This window comes from Podarcis cretensis (assembly GCF_951804945.1).
Source record: "Podarcis cretensis genome assembly, chromosome: 5".
Taxonomy (NCBI): Eukaryota; Metazoa; Chordata; class Lepidosauria; order Squamata; family Lacertidae; genus Podarcis; species Podarcis cretensis.
The window spans coordinates 61,637,220-61,653,563 of NC_137174.1; the positions used below are offsets into that span (position 1 = coordinate 61,637,220).

Below are 16,344 nucleotides of genomic sequence, written 5' to 3' on the forward strand. Positions count from 1 at the left end.
CTGAGAACCACACATGAGGAGAGCTGTTTATCTTCTTTACCTTTACGAAGGCATCTCTCACATCAGCAGCCTGGGCTACACTTAGGGGCATAGAGACGCTCTCTCCCCTGATGATGATCGAGTGGTTTGTAAGGCTGCTGTGGAGTTCCCCGGAATCCACCTGTAAGAATGACAATTGAATTGCGTCATTTTTCTGTAGATGCAGGAGATCTGGCGAGAAAGGGCAGCGCCTCCTTCAAGAGAAGGGATATAAAGACACTTAATAGAGATGCGGGTGGTGCTGTGGTGTAAACCACAGAGCCTAGGGCTTGCCGATCAGAAGGTCAGCGGTTCAAATCCCCGCGATGGCGTGAGCTCCCTTTGCTCAGTCCCAGCTCCTGCCAACCTAGTAGTTCAAAAGCACATTAAAGTGCAAGTAGATAAATAGATACCACTCTGGCGGGAAGGTAAACGGCGTTTCCATGCACTGCTCTGGTTTTGCCAGAAGCGGCTTAGTCATGCTGGCCACATAACCCGGAAAAACTGTCTGCGGACAAACATTGGTTCACTTGGCCTGTAAAGCGAGATGAGCACTGCAACCCCAGAGTTGTTTGCAAATGGACTTAACTGTCAGGGGTCCTTTACTTTTACCTTTAATAGAAAGCAGGGCAGGGCAAGGCAAGCCTGCCATCATAGCAGTGGCTGGTGGCAATGAGAGCACAAGATGTGATCTCTAAGCAGAGAAGACAATATGGTAAAAAGTGTGCTACAAAAAGGAGGGGGAAACTGGCAGGGGACAATGCAATACAGTGTGGTTAGAATGTCAAATTAGGAGCTGGGAGATCAGGTTCAAATCCCCACTCATCCATGAAGCCCACACCGCTTGCGATGGAGTGGGAAGCTATATTCACTGCCCTGAGTTCCTTTGGAGGAAAGGTTGTAGGGATGAAATAAGTAAATAAATAATATTCATGTGCAATGCCAATACCTCAAGCAGTTTAGTTGCAATGGAAAAGTGTGCAGAATCCAGTACAGCACAACAGTCCAAATTATCATACACAGCAGCTAGATAAAGGAAAAGGTAAAGCTTGGTGATCATTTATAACATAAAGCATGTAACATACTTTTTCTCATTCAAGAAGCAGCCATTAGGCTAAAAAAAGTAACAGCAGAAGAGGAATAATGTAATCTCCCTAAGATACCAGGGTATTTGTGTTCATAATCCATGTGGAAAATGGGAGATGCCCCTTAAGGTATGGTCCCTGAACCTTCTTACATGAAAATGTAATATACTGTACAGACATTAAGCAGTGCCAGTAGTTAAAATGGTGATTTTTTTTCAACTGTGGTAGATGGGATCCTTACAAATATACCTGCCATCCCCTGCCCACTTCTCAAAATGTTGATCCCTGAAGATCACTACAGAAACATCCCATGCATCATTCATTGCTTTCTTGCTTTTCCACATATGGGCAATCTGTTCTGTGGTAACTGTGTGAAATAAAACTGAATTATCCAACTTCTCCAACTAAAATATTTCCCCCCCCCCTACACTACACACAAGTATCACAAAGCATTCATCTTAACAGTATGTATAATAAGGAAAGTCCTTTTCAGGGTAATGTATCTACATTCCTGTGCACTTTCTTATGTAGATAACAAAATGTTGTTTTCTGCTCAAGGTATAGTCTGGTAATTTCATTAACCCCTATTTTCTCCTCTTTGGTCAGTGTGTGTTTGTGTGTAGGCGCACACGCTGGACCTACCTTCAAACTCCATATTCCCCAGATGCAAAATGGCTGCCAGCAGTTTGCTTATGTCCCAGTGCTCAGAATCAGAGAACATCAGGATCTTCATGGCAGAGCGAATATGAGCATATTCCTTGGCATCATTACGGCCTTCACAGGAAGTGCAGTCACCCTGGAAGACAGCACAGTGATGACATTTTTATACCGTAATGATATGGGGTGGTTCGTTTCAATGATTTCTCATGGATGGTATCGTGATTCTGTGAATCTGGTTGCAAAAGGAGATTGCTAAACTGACTTGTGAACCTTAGCCAAGCAGATTTCCTTTCGTTGCGAAGATTGGCAGTTCACCTATGCTCAATCCGTATATGTATAAACTAGGGGCTGTAACCTTGCTTATTTTGTTCACCCAACCCACCTCCCTCCCTACGTCTCTTGCCAAAGCCACAAACCCTCCCATTCATTACACCTTGCCAAAGCCACCTGCCCCTCTCCTTCTCACCAAAGCCACTCCGCGCCTTAGTCCTCAGAGACTGTGTGCACACAATACATTTACAGCTAAGAAAACTGGCATAGAATCATAGAATCTTAGAGCTGGAAGGGACTCAATGGTCATCTAGTCCAACCCCCTATAATGCAGGAATCTTGGCTACAGCATCCATGACAGATGGCAGTCCAACCTCTGCTTAAAAACCTCCAAGGAAAGAGAGTCCACCACCTCTCGTGGGAGTCTGTTCCACAGCCAAACAGCTCTTATTGTCAGAAAGTTTTTTTGAATGTTTAGTCAGAATCTCCTTTCTTATAACTTGAAGCTATTGGTTCAAGTCCTACCCACCAGAGCAGGAGAAAACAAGCATGTTCCCTCTTCCATGTGACAGCCCTTAAGATATCTGAAGATAGCTATTGTATCTCCTCTCAGTCTCCTCTTTTCCATCTGTACCCATAAGCAAGCAAACACAAAGCAAAATGCATTCTACTGTGTGTTTCCCTTTTAATCTAATCTAATCTGTGTGTGTGTGTGTGTGTGTGTTTTCTGTACTTCCTCATGAGCCACAAAGACCTTCAGACCTTTTGTGAAATAGGCAATCTTTGAATTCCAGAAGTAAATTCTGCCCTGCCTAGTTATCAGATTAATTTCTACTTGCTTCATATTTTATTATGATTGTTATGATTATGATTATTTTACTTTACTTTATTTATTAAATTTATATACCATCCTTCATCATAAGATCTCAGGGCATTTCACAGAATAAAATACAAGATAAAAACACAAGTAAATAATTAAAACAAAACAGCAAAACAATAACCCCCCTTCCCAGAGAAACACATTTAAAAGGCTGCAGAACATCAGATATAACTGAATATTAATCAGTGTGACTGATTTCAAAGAAAATATGTGTCCTTTAGCAAATGACATTCTCATTCTGTGATAGCTGGTGAAGCCCTCCTTTGGTTAAGATGGTACCAAAAAAACCCTCTCCAATTTAGGGAAATGCTCAGAGCAGAGAGAGTGTTTCCTTTTTAGGACCACATTCCTTTCATAAACATTTCACTTTCATGTATGTCTTTTTAAAGGGAGGAGGGGAATGGCAACTGGGTTTCTGTTTCTCATCTAAGAATGGTTTGCAGATGCTCAGTGGGGAAAAGTGCCCAAAGGCCAAAGTACATGCTTTATGCAAATACATAAAACTATCACCTGGAAGTTCTTTTCTTCTTTATTAACTGCTTCACTAAGCAGGAGTGAAAGCAGGGAGCGTGGGGTGTGTAAACTCTTCCCCCACTCCACACTCCTGTTTCTCTGCTCTAAATTGCCTCTTCCTCTAGCTTTCTTCCCTGTAGGGTATATAAAAATGCATGGAAATACATGTGTAAACTTTGTGGGAGGAAAAGCCTCTGTGCGCTTGTACTGGTGTGAAATGGCTGGTAAGGACCAGGTTCACTGATAGACATAAGGCACAACTTGTCAGTTTGCATTTCTTAGTACAGAAAGTATTGGTCTGATGTGCAGAGATCTTTCCTATTCTAATAAATTTAAGAGGGTTTTGAAAGCTGCTCTGTGAAAGAAACAAGCAGAAGGCTCGTGATGTTTGGGTTATCCTTCAGAGAAGCTGAGTATAGCTGGCTCAAACTGCTCCTGTTATCTCTTTCTGTCAAGGTCATGCTGACAATAATAATAGGCCAGAAGGAGCCTGGGTTTCACTCTTTTTCTTTTTCTCTTTCGTTCTGTGTGGTGTTCTGTATATAGTATGCTTCATATTAAGTTTTAGTCTTATTATAAGTTATTTTAAGTTTAAGTTAAGTCTGCTGCAACTGGACGTCTTACGGACAGTGCCAGTCCTGAAAGTATTGGATTTGTGACTATTATGCTCATTTGCCTTCAGTAGCAGTAAAGCTCTGCTGGATGAAATACAATTGCCTCTGGTCCATTTTTTGGGAATCCTGCAATGCATTTAAGTTTTTTACTCTGCTAACTATACGTTGGAGTTCTTCTCTGGATCAATATTGAGTAGAAATCCGTGACACAACTTACCATAGTAAGATAGGTGTACTCTGAAGCTGTGCCCAGATTCAGCATCCTCTTCTGTTCCAGATTCATCCCCATTAACATGCAGTAAAAGATGTGGTAGTTCCTTTCCTCAGGAGCCTAGAATGATAAGAAGACCCCCACAGACATAACAGCAGCACAAATGAAAATAGGAACACTGCCTCAATTAATGTGTGCTCTGAATTACCTGGCGACAAACCCGAGACTTCTCCAGAAGGAACTGTTCTATCCGAGCTCCTTCTATCACCCCGCTTTGATTGAAATGTATATCGATGTATTTCCCGAAGCGACTGGAATTGTCATTCCGAATTGTCTTGGCATTTCCAAAAGCTGTAAGTGGGTGAGATGGCACCATGAAGGGGAGGGGCACTCTTTTGCTTATTTGAAATCATTCAGGGCACTAAGATACTTGGAAGTTCTTCTTCACAAAGTAAGAGGTGCTCATTTTATTTTATTTTATTTTATTTTGATTTATAGTCAACTACATCCCAAGATCTTGAGGGTGGTGAGCCATCTTTAATGTATAAACATTTCAGTAAAGTAATCTGATTAAAAAACCATTAAAAGTCCATAAACCTCTGCCAGATATTGACTGTTTACAGTGTAGCCAGCTAAAAGTACAGCTGTATGTGCCACTTCCAATTTCTTTTAGGAATATTCCAGAACTGGACGATACTTTCTCCCCAATATTTTCCTTATGTGTGACAGCAAAGGCTGACTGCATGCCCTTCTCTATGAGACATCCTCATATATTTAATAGCTGAATAGGGAACGCAAGTGGAACCTCCAGACTGAACAGTGGATATAATTGTATGAGTGGAATATATGATGTACATTCTAGGGGTGCTTTCAGACATGCAGAATATTGCATTAGTTTTCTTGATTATAATGTTAGCACTTCTCTTCCATTTTCTAATATTCCTTTAACACTGCAGCACCTGCTGTGATACAGAACTGTGGCTTTTTTACCAATTTGTGGGCATGTTGAACTAAATTCCATTCACACTAGTGAGCATGGTGCCTCACAACAACAACAACCATCGTTGAACAACATCACTGCTTCACCACCCTTTTGCACATGAATGCTTCTGCTATACAGTGGTACCTCGGGTTAAGTACTTAATTCGTTCCAGAGGTCTGTACTTAACCTGAAACTGTTCTTAACTTGAAGCACCACTTTAGCTAATGGGGCCTCCTGCAGCCGCTGCGCCGCCGGAGCACAATTTCTGTTCTCATCCTGAAGCAAAGTTCTTAACCTGAAGAACTATTTCTGGGTTAGCGGAGTCTGTAACCTGAAGCATATGTAACCTGAAGCGTATGTAACCTGAGGTACCACTGTACAGTGGTGCCCCGCAAGACGAATGCCTCGCAAGACGGAAAACTCGCTAGACGAAAGAGTTTTCCGTTTTGGAGGTGCTTCGCAAAACGAATTTCCTATGGGCTTGCTTCGCAAGACGAAAATGTCTTGCGAGTTCCTGCGGTTTTTTCCCCTTCCCCCCCCCCTTTTTCTAAGCCGCTAAGCCGCTTATCTGCTAATAGCGCTAAGCCGCTAAGCCGCTAAAAGCCGCTAAACCGCTAATAGCGCTAATCCGCTAAGCCGTCAATGGGCTTGCTTCACAAGACGAAAAAACCGCTAGACGAAGAGAATCGCGGAACGGATTCTTTTCGTCTTGCGAGGCACCACTGTACTGGAATACAACCCCAACTTTATTCACTTTACTCCTGCAATTTTATGAATTAAGAGGAATGCAAACAGATTTTTTTCTGGAAACAAATAACATAAACGTGAGTGCTAAACATCCATTGGTTTTTCAGAAGTGGCTTTTACATCTCCTGAAAGCTGAAATATAATGCAGAAATTTACAGTCAGGGAAAGGTCAGGGAAATAGAATGAACTGCCATGTGAATGGCATTATATAGCCTACCTTCTAAAATGGGATTGGCCTCTAGAATCTGTTGTTCAATCCAAGAATGTTGGCCGCTTATAGCTGCTAAGAACTGCAAAATCAGCTTTGTGCTTTCGGTCTTCCCTGCTCCGGATTCTCCACTGAAATAAGATATCAAATCTGGTGAACTCAGTGATGGACTCTCTTGACAAATTGGAGTAAAAAGTGGCCTGTTTCTTCTTGCTCTTGAATAATCTTAAATCAATCGTTGCAGGAAAAGAGTGAATTTTGCTTTCCACCATCACACTTCAACAAAGTGGATATTCTCTGAACAACTGTTTAGCTGTGTTTTGATACCTCTTGCCTACACCTGTGTTCCTCTTCTTTTGCATTACCATCGTCTCATTTCAAATGTGTGGCATTTGAGGGCATGTGCCTGTTTTTACTGTACACCTATCAAAGTCAGGCCCATGGTCACTACATGAACAAGCTGGACCACAGCAGAAAAGCAGCTTGCTGGGTGGGGCAAAGCCACTATGCTAGCGTACCAGCGGGTGGGTCACTGTTGCCTATCATCAGGGTGAGTGTGATGGAAGGTCAGTGTGATGGAAATGCCACAACGGAGCCGATCCCACCTGCTAGGAAGCCAGCATAGTGACTCTGCCCACAGCTGGCAAGTCACTTCTAAACCAGAGGCCTTTTTCTTTTACACCATTGGAGCAAAGTGCCATAAAAATAATGGCGTTGTCCTTATTTCTACGCTGGGTGGTTCAATATGGGGGCTTGAACTGCAGATACATCATTAAGATATCACAAATGGGTAGGTGGCTGGCAAGTGGCTTTTTTGATTTACCAGAATTTCCCTGGAAAGGGTAATTTTGGATTAAATGGGCAGGTTTGACATTTTGATGCCAACGACACTGGACGGCAGTGCAAAAAGTCTACATTCTTGAGAAACACAATAAACACCCATCAGGAAGCTTCCCTTAGATGTTACTCTTTCTCTCCCACCCAACCCTACCATCTATTCTTCTTTGATAGCATCAAACTTTCCCTCTACTAGTTGCCTCTACCTGATGATGCAGCATTGGTCTCTTTTATTTCTCTTCATGTTGAAATAGCAATTGTCAGCAATGGCAAAGACATGAGGTGGCAGTTCTCCAATCCTCTTGTTACAGTAGAGTCTAATCTGTTCCATGGTATACAGTGGCAGCACTTGGTATGGATTCATAGCTACCAAGATAGATCCTGTGTAGGTCTAAATAAATTAAGATGCTTATGACACAAACCCCAAACAATATTCTCATCACCTCATGCTCTGCCCTTATCAAGTATCATAAAACATGTGTAGGTAGATTAGAAGCCTTTGAAATGTAGTAGAAAGCAGAATAAATGAATGAAAGCTCTCTGCCTTTAGAGTCTGTCATACACTACTATAGGGGTCAACAACATTGGACACATTCATATCATATAAACATTTTGGGCAGGAGTCGGCTAAGTTGTTGCCTGCAGGGAGAAATGTCCACCTGCACAACAGGTCTTTCCCCACTCTTCTCCCATTCCTCCTAAAGCTGCTGTAGAGGATTGAAGGAATCTCCAGAATGGGTTTAAGGGATATGCGAGGGGAGGGAGCATTTCACTGCACAAGCAGAACTCATTCCACGTACACATACCCCACTTAGTGCTATGTTGCATTTGACTCTACATTTTTCTTATCATTCATAATCAGTAGTCCAGGGGCACATTTAAATGGAGAATTCTGTTATCCCTAGACTGCAAATAAAGTTAGTAAAACCCATTCTTCCATCATCCCATCAGAGTTTCTTCCTTACCACTTTTCCATGTAGGCTCAGAAAACAATGGAAGTGACTCCCCCTAGCAATTTGAGAATAAATTGGTAGGCTTCTGTCATGTGTGTGAGTGAAGCACAGTAAAGTCAGTAAAGCACAGTAAAGTCAGAAAGGAATTCTTTCACTTGCTTTCCAGAACAGGTGTACAGTGTTTTTTTAAATGCCTCTGTAAACTTATTTGAGATTAACCTCAATAAACCCAGTAGGGCTTACTTCTGAGTAGATTCTAAGGCAACTATGGTGAAAACTGAAGCACACTGGTTTTTATTCCTGATTAGTTATTCCATGACACTTTTGTCTCTGGCTCTGCCCATCACCAGCTGTGCCTATCGCTGCTGGCATGTGGCAACTGTCAGACCAAAGGCATATGGTTCTCAAAAGAAATAGGTTGCCCACACCTTTGTTGATGTTTTTAGAGAATGTATATTGAACATATTTATTTTACTTAACAAAATGCACAGATTTCTTCATCAAAAAAATCTAAGTAGTCTTACAATCACATTGAAGTATTCCCTACTAGGTTTTTTTTTTGGGGGGGTTGTTGTTGGATATCAATTAATGTCAATTGAAGGGAAAGTGAAATGATGATTAATTCACTGAGAGGAAAATCTGTGATCAGACAAAATACAAGCTTTTATTTCACATTATTACTTGACAATGAAATGTCACATTTCTAACTTACATAGATGTTGTGTTCCTTGTAGCGGATAAGCAGGTTGCGCACCATGCCAGCTTCATTCATGTCTCCAAGGCGTATCATATCTTCAACTCCTTTGACAGAAGTGGGATGCATTGGCCGCACATTGCAGATGTTCCGAGCCATGATCCAGTGTTCCTTAAATACAACTGCTTTTAACTAATCAGCTTAGATTTTATACACCACCTCAGGTCACTCCTAGGAACTAACCCTTGAGACACATTAGACAGGCCATTGATCAAAATTATTTCAGATGTGCATTCAAACACTAAGAACAGATTGTTCAGATATGGGCCTCCAGTTTGTCCCATCTCACTGCATAACTAATTTGCATAAAGTTCCAGCTATGAATCCTAGACTTGTATCAAGACCAAGAATAACTTGATCTCTGGTTGTGGCATTCAGACCCATCTCTAGCTCTTTTGCTTTATGTAAAACATTTGCATCTGTTGAATAAATGTTGTGACACCTACCTTGCCTTCATCATCTTCCAGCAAGAACCGTCCAGAGTCAGAAATCTTTACAACTGCCCCAATGGGCACATTAAACTCACTTCCTGAAGAGGCCTCCAACCATATATGGTCACCCTTGTGGAAGAAAGGATATAAAAGTCATTAACTTATTTGTGGATATGTTACACTTCTTGTGCTTTGGAGAACTGATTCCTCCAACTTGATGTTGATTAAACTGTGGGAACCTTTGCTATGGATCTTATGATAATTTTTCAACCTATTTAACATTTCCTTCTTTAATAATGTTGTGAGTTTGGGGGGTTTAGACTTCATGATGCCTGAGTCCTTTCTAATTCCTTGAATCCTGGATCCAGCAAGGCTTAAAATCTAATGGAGGATTCCATTGTTGAACTAGCAGGCAAGCTTCTTGGTAAAGTCTTAAGTATGGTGAATGGCCCTAAGTTTGTTTGTTAGTGTAAGAAAGGAAGCTGGCTCTGTGCCAGAAGGCAAATGGGCGGAGGCCCTCCCTCACTTGGCTGGCAGAGAGGACAATAGCCAAAGTGTAAGCAGTGGCAGACCTTGGTGTCTCAAATATCAGTGGTGCCCTGTGTGACGCCAAAATCTGCCACCACCACCCACCCTCTCATCTTCTGTTGGACGTCTTCCGTTAGAAGCCAGAGAGTGAGAGCTGTCTAACCTCAAATTCTTTTTCTTGATTGTCTTATTGATTTTTCTGACTTAAGGCCTGATTGGTCAATTTCATAAGCATTTTGTTTTCTCAGAGCATTGGTGCAATTGCATATTGCCAAGGTTTATTACTATGGAACAGTTTACTGGTAACCTTTGTTATTTCTATTTCTTCTTTAAAGTATTTTATTAGCTTACCTTTTATAGGCAAACAATTGTAAAATATAGCAGCTGTTGCAGTACTTCATGGACTCATGCAACAAACTGCCAGAGGTGATTTCCACATCACACTCGCTGGATTTCATTCTTTTTTTAAAAAAAAAATAAGCAAAACCAAAGGCTGCAAATTTAAGTAGAATAACTATAGGGAGTGGGGACAGTTAGCTATTTCCCCTCTGTATGTAGGTTCAAAATCCCACTCCCCACCCCAGAGTTGGAACTTGGGGATATATCCTCTTATCTCATTTATATTTTTGGAAAGAAACACACATTGGATGTAAGATAGCAACTGTATTATAGTTTGCTTCTTTTGTGCTATGACAGTTTTGTGTTGTATATAGCTCAGATCTTAAACTGCACCATCACCCCCAATGTATATATGATGTGTCACACCAAGATAAAGGACTAGACTTACTTTTCTGAAAACAACCATCCTGCTTCAGGGTGATACATGCAGCCTGTGTTCATAGGGAGAAAAACATCAATAGAAGGTCAAATCTTCAAGGGACAAGAAAAATCATAATCCAATATGTAACTAACAAATTGGTTACAAAGTTTAGAGGAAAAACCAAATGGGAATTCTTTGTATGGTAGATGGAAAAGTGGCAAGTGAGACCAAGGCTAGATGTAGGAAATATATTTAATGGCCTGCAATCCCAGATTATGTTTTATGTACTTGCTGGCTTTAAGAGACAAATCCATAAATGTTTATCCATTTTTCTGTTTTTCTCCTTACAATAATTTATCAGCATTTTGGGACACACTTCTCCTAACAGCAAGACAAAACAGGGAGTGTTTCCAAATCTGAGTAAAATCTATTCCCTAAACATTCAAAAATCAAAACATTCTTCCCAAATGATTAAATACTCCGTAAGACAATTTTAATAGGAATATTCACCTGAAACTCTGAAATCTTACATGTTTCTGACCTTAACATAGTGTTTTTATTATTATATGTAAAGCATTTGAATATAAAATTATTATTTGGTACATCACTGGGTGGCAAAGGCTCAAAGGTAAAACATTGGAAACATTTTTGAAAGAACAGATTATCTTTTTGAACATAGCACTTACTGTACATTCCTTGTAACATAGGATGTCTGGCTTCAAATATTAAAAGTATGGTAAATCAAATATTAAGAGTATGATTGAAAACACCCGAATAATTATATTTTAAAATTAGTTTTCTTGATTCATATCTTCCTCCAGGATGATAGTTGCTAAAATTGTGCCTTTCTGGAACATTGCAATTCTGTTATTCAACTATTGTAAAATTTATATTTTAAAGGTTAAAGGCCTTTGATTACTCAGAAATGAGTTGTGATCAATGGGGCTTACTTTAAAACAATTTTGTCACATATTTTCCATTAAAAAAATACAAATAAAAAAACATGACTGCAATCTTACAATTGGTTACAGGATGTCTGTGGAGCCTTTGGGAGTTCCCGAAGTGGGTGCTGTGTCAGGAGCTCTCAGTATGCCCACTAAAACCTCAGTGGGCATGGATGTACCACTGAGGGGAAGCACCAGGGTTTGAAAACACATTGAGGGTGGATCAGGGGAAACCTTGGTCCCACAAGTTCCCAAGTCCCTTTGATCCTCCAACACACCAAAGTCAAACAATACACCAAGCCCTAGACCTGATGCAGTTAATTTCCCTCCCTCCTACTAGTATAAGGGGGAAAGAGAAAACACTCCCCCCGCCGCCGCCATCTTCTGCCCTGGCCACCTCAAGCTGGCAGGGCATAGAAAGTGGCAATAGATTTCCCATGGATTCTCCTCCCTCTCCCCCTAGCTCCGTAGGATTGCTCTCTTAAAGTTCACCCCCCAGCCTCCTAGCCTGTAATAACTTTGTTATCCAATACTGTATGTCCACATCAAATGGCTATATTCCTGTGATAAATTAATAAAAATTAACTAAGATGGAGAAGGATAATTTTCAACCCTTCTGTGTGGAGCGGCTTATAGGAAGCAATTTCTCCTTTGCTGTTGCATTTTAAAACCCACTATCCACACCAAATGAAAGAACAAAGAGTGTACTTACTCCCTGTTCAGAAGATTGGTTATGTCGGATGGATTTCACGTCTCTCTTTTACAGAAGTAGTGTAATAAGAAAGGAGATTTAGCCACAGAAGGCCAGTTCTCAAGAATTCCACCCTGAAAAGACAGTCCTCTGTTCAATGAGGAAGAGAAGAAACGAATGACGTTCCCTTCGTAGTTATTTATTACAGGACTTTGCCCCCCTGTTCGAATATCTTCCATTTCTGCAGCTGGCATTTCAGTCAAGTGAGGTCAATTAATACCTTCATTCACAACTCTTTTGAGTGTCCCTGTAATTTTAAATTCATTACCCCAAATAAATTTGGTTTAAATATTTCTAAAAGGTATTCTAAAGAAAAATCTGAATGCCTGGTGCTTTTAAATAGAAACCAAAAACTCAGATGCAGTTGAAGGATATCATATACCCTTCTCTCACACCTAGAAATGACTGCCTTTTTTGAGATGGTGCCTGCTGTTATGCATGGTCCACAGCTGATGCCTGCCCTGGAACTCCCTTTAATTGTTTAATTTCCTCCACCTGTCTGCGATCTAAATTTCCCACAATGCCTCCAGTTGGAGCATTGCAGGAAATTAAACATGTGGCTTTCAGATATCCATTGCAGGCTACCTTTGGAAGAAAGGGTGGGATATAAATTCAGGAAGTAAATTTTAAAAAACCTGATAGTGATTGGAGTCCTACTGCTTTGTGTCATTGTGAGGCATCTAATCATAAGCATGCATTTTTATTAAAGCTTATATGTTTAATCAGGGCTTGTATTTTAAGAATGAGTTTAAAAATGTTCTGTTTCATGCCAGGCAGAAGACCATGCCTAAAAACCTTGGCAAGATATTTTTACTCCTAGACAAGGGGCCCCCCTGATTTATAGCAGAAAACAATTCTCAAAGTCGTAAAAAGGGAATTACAGGCTGACAGCCAAGGTTACACTGACCCTACAAATTAAGGGTGGATAAATAGTAAAATGAGCCAGATCTTCTTCCTAAGGTTAAGAAGGTCAAGAGCAGTGAAAAAGCATCTAGCTGGCAGAAACAGAACATTTTCTGGGAAATCTTTTCTAAAGCTGTTTGTTTCTTAAACTAAGATCCTTTTAAGATTTCTTTTCCTTTTAAAAGGTTATTTATGTATTAAATATATTAGTTTAAATATAATTATGCAAAGGATTTAAGAAATGCTAGATTCTTATTTCATATAGTTGGAAGAGATCACAGGGGCCATCAGCCATCAGCCCCCCCCCCCTTGCCAGACAGGAGACGCCATCGAGCACTCCTGATATATGGTTGTCAGGCCTTTTGTTTAGAAACCTTCAAATGAAGGAGATCTCTCAATGTTGATGTGAACTCAATCCTTGACATGCATAAGATAAAAATTCAAGATTAATTATCTGTTTTGGAAGGCAATAGGGCAAGGAGGGCAAGAGGTGAGCTGGTAATTAAGATTCCTTGTTGAGACACATGTAAGATATATTACTACTTATTTGTCATTTATAGATAGAAGAATATATAGCTTTTTGATTTCCATAAAAGGGCAAGAAGGAAATGGGTGTATCTTTTGTGATTGGCTCTAGCAAACAGCCAATAGGAATTTCAACCAGGCTGATTGGACAGAGGCAGCCACAGGAGGAGCAAGGGGGCTGGATTAAGGAAATATAAGTGCTGGCCAGAATGGCAAGAGGCCAGGCCAGAGCTTGGTAACCATATACCACTGTGCCTCATATTTATTTGTCTGACAAATAAATTACTATTTTAATTTCTCTATTGCTGCGTTGAATATTTCATTCCAGCTAAGCGTTAACCACAAGCAGGGTGCTACAATTGCTACTACCAGTCAAGCCGGTCAGGAAGGCCACTGATTTAAGGGGGCAGTTTGCTAAGGGCCCCCTCAAACTTGGAACTAGTCCAGGAACAAACAGGTGTGTTCTTTTTTCTTAAAAATTATTAGATTCAAAAATAATTTTATAAATATTTTTAAAAGAACTCCTTTTCGCCTACAAATGTGTGCAGCTTCAGCCAATTAATCAAAACAAATATGATTCATCAACTCAACTAAAAATTGTTTACTCAGCTTATACTCTTATAAAAACCCATTCTGAATCATGTAACACTTTCTCCACATGCATTTGTTTATTTGGGTTGCTGTTCCACTGTTTATATATTCTTTCTCTTTCTTGCATATTTGCCAGCGCATTTCCAATTAGACAACTCTCTATCACATATTAGGAGATGTAATTACTGCTGCTGATTGAGTGAGACAATTTATACCATCAGCAATCAATAATGATGAACAAATTAGATAGCACCGTGCATGCTGAATGAGTAATGCTGAGTGACATTAATCCTGCTATTCTGGAGAACAGAAGTTCATCTGTTTGAACGTATACAGAACTTCTCAGCAGCTTCTTAATAGTCTGCTGCCATATGGATAAACGGGACTTAAAAAGCACGTGGGTGTTACTCTTGTTGTTTTTCTCTTTCTTGAGAAAATGCACAATCTGTCAGTTGTACAGACTAAATTAAGGTCTGCTTCAGCTCCTATTGCAGTTATGTCTCTGAGCTCCTACAATCCTGGACATAACACCTCACAGATAAATGCTAACTTCACTTCACTTTACGTACTTTTTGCCTGCAGCAACTACTTATTAAACACTTCACTTTACCTAAGCACATTTGTACTGCTACATTAGTGAATACTATTGTTAATTTTTTTAAAGCTCATGGAAGGGAGTTAAAAAGGGAGAGAGAGAAAGAAAGAAAGACATACCAACAAAAGGCCTCAGGTATTTCCCCAGTTTTCTTGAGCATCTTATCTTTAGACAAATTTGCTTTTCCCAGATCATTTATGCTGCTGTGAGAAGAATATAACTGGGATAGATATTGGGTGCATGGTATTGCACACCTATACACACACACCATCCGGTGGGGTGTCTTACTCCTGGTGTTACAAGGTAGGTCAATCTTTCCTGTCAAGCAATCTCATTAGGACCTGCGTGACATCCATCCTTCCCTCTGGGATCCAGCCAACAAAGTATTAAAAGCACGAACTGCAGACTATTTTGTGCCAAGATCTGTCTCATCAAACACAAGTAGGTGCACACGTAACAAGCAGAATACCTTCAATAAGCACTCATACATTTGTCACATCGCTCACAGGAACTAGGAAATAAGTAAATAAACATAATTAGAATTGGAAGTATTAGCCTTATAAATAATCAGGGTGTTTTTTTGCAGTATAGCCTCATTAAAATGATAGCAGTCTTGTTATTTTAATGTACGAGGAATGCAAATAAATTGCAATAAGGGGATATAAAACTCTGAAATATGTAAATGATCAATTACCAGTCTCACACCATAGCTCAATGGTAGAACACAAGCTTTCCATGCAAAAGGTCCCTGGTTCAATCCCTGGCATCTCCAGGTAGGACTGAGATACAACCTGGAGCCACTACCAATGGCAGACAGTACTGACCTAGGTGGACCAACTGCCTCAGCATTAGGCAGCTTCCTATATAGCTAAGTGTAGCTAAGTGTCCTGTTGTTAGAATAATACTAAATGGTTGCAGCACCAGCAAGAAAACGTGTCTCTGACTGGAGTCTCAGAGCTGAGAATATACTTTTAAAAGTATGAGCAAAACCCTGGAGAAACACTGGGGTATGTCATGTGCGTTAATGGATAGCGTGCACGAAGCCTGAAAGCAGATGCACACCCTACATTTAAAGCAAATCTAACGCAGTTTAAGCACTTGACTCCCCCCAAATAATAATGGGAACTGTAGTTAAAGGGTGATGGGAATTGTAACTCTGCAAGCAGCAACTACAGTTCCCAGGTATCATTGGAACCCATGTGCTTTAAGCATGTGCTGGGTGTGCTTTAAATGGCTGTTGTGGATCTGCTGGCTACACCAGTGCCAGGATGCACATTTTTTAAAACTTTATTTCTACCCTAACCATATTACTTCAAAATTTAGCTGCACAAATGGAGTCTGGCCAGTCAGTTTGTGTCATATTCGTTTGAAACTGGAAAGTTTTAGAAAGGGTTAAGTTGTGATAACGCCTTTCTTCCTTCTAGTCAGGGAAAGAGCTATATATGGGGAGGCTCCTCCGTCAGAGCAAGGCTCAGCAAGGTTACAGCGAGGCCACTCGGAGCCGCCGCCTTCTGCGTCGCCCATGATGCGCTCAAAACAACACCACTCCTGCGGCCGATAGCACGCGAAGGCTGCTACCTCGTC

General features: G+C 40.5%; 1 protein-coding gene across 6 annotated transcripts in view; it reads right to left on the bottom strand.

Moving 5' to 3' along the window:
* The window catches only part of MYO7B (myosin VIIB), a 61,143-nt gene extending 45,547 nt beyond the window's left edge, over positions 1 to 15,596 (bottom strand). For 3 of the 6 annotated variants that reach the window (XM_079976803.1, XM_079976801.1, XM_079976800.1), the window contains exons 1-12: positions 14,880 to 15,596; positions 12,108 to 12,236; positions 10,479 to 10,521; positions 9,179 to 9,292; positions 8,691 to 8,843; positions 7,232 to 7,416; positions 6,198 to 6,319; positions 4,460 to 4,602; positions 4,258 to 4,371; positions 1,746 to 1,899; positions 968 to 1,044; positions 41 to 160 (exon numbers count right to left, since the gene is read on the bottom strand). In XM_079976803.1, coding sequence (XP_079832929.1) covers positions 41 to 160; positions 968 to 1,044; positions 1,746 to 1,899; positions 4,258 to 4,371; positions 4,460 to 4,602; positions 6,198 to 6,319; positions 7,232 to 7,416; positions 8,691 to 8,843; positions 9,179 to 9,292; positions 10,479 to 10,496 — 1,200 coding nt within the window. In that variant the 5' untranslated portion in view covers positions 10,497 to 10,521; positions 12,108 to 12,236; positions 14,880 to 15,596. The remainder of the gene's footprint in view (positions 1 to 40; positions 161 to 967; positions 1,045 to 1,745; positions 1,900 to 4,257; positions 4,372 to 4,459; positions 4,603 to 6,197; positions 6,320 to 7,231; positions 7,417 to 8,690; positions 8,844 to 9,178; positions 9,293 to 10,478; positions 10,522 to 12,107; positions 12,237 to 14,879) is intronic. The other 3 variants (XM_079976799.1, XM_079976798.1, XM_079976802.1) reach the window with 3 other exon arrangements.
* Between the last annotated feature and the right edge of the window lie 748 nt (positions 15,597 to 16,344).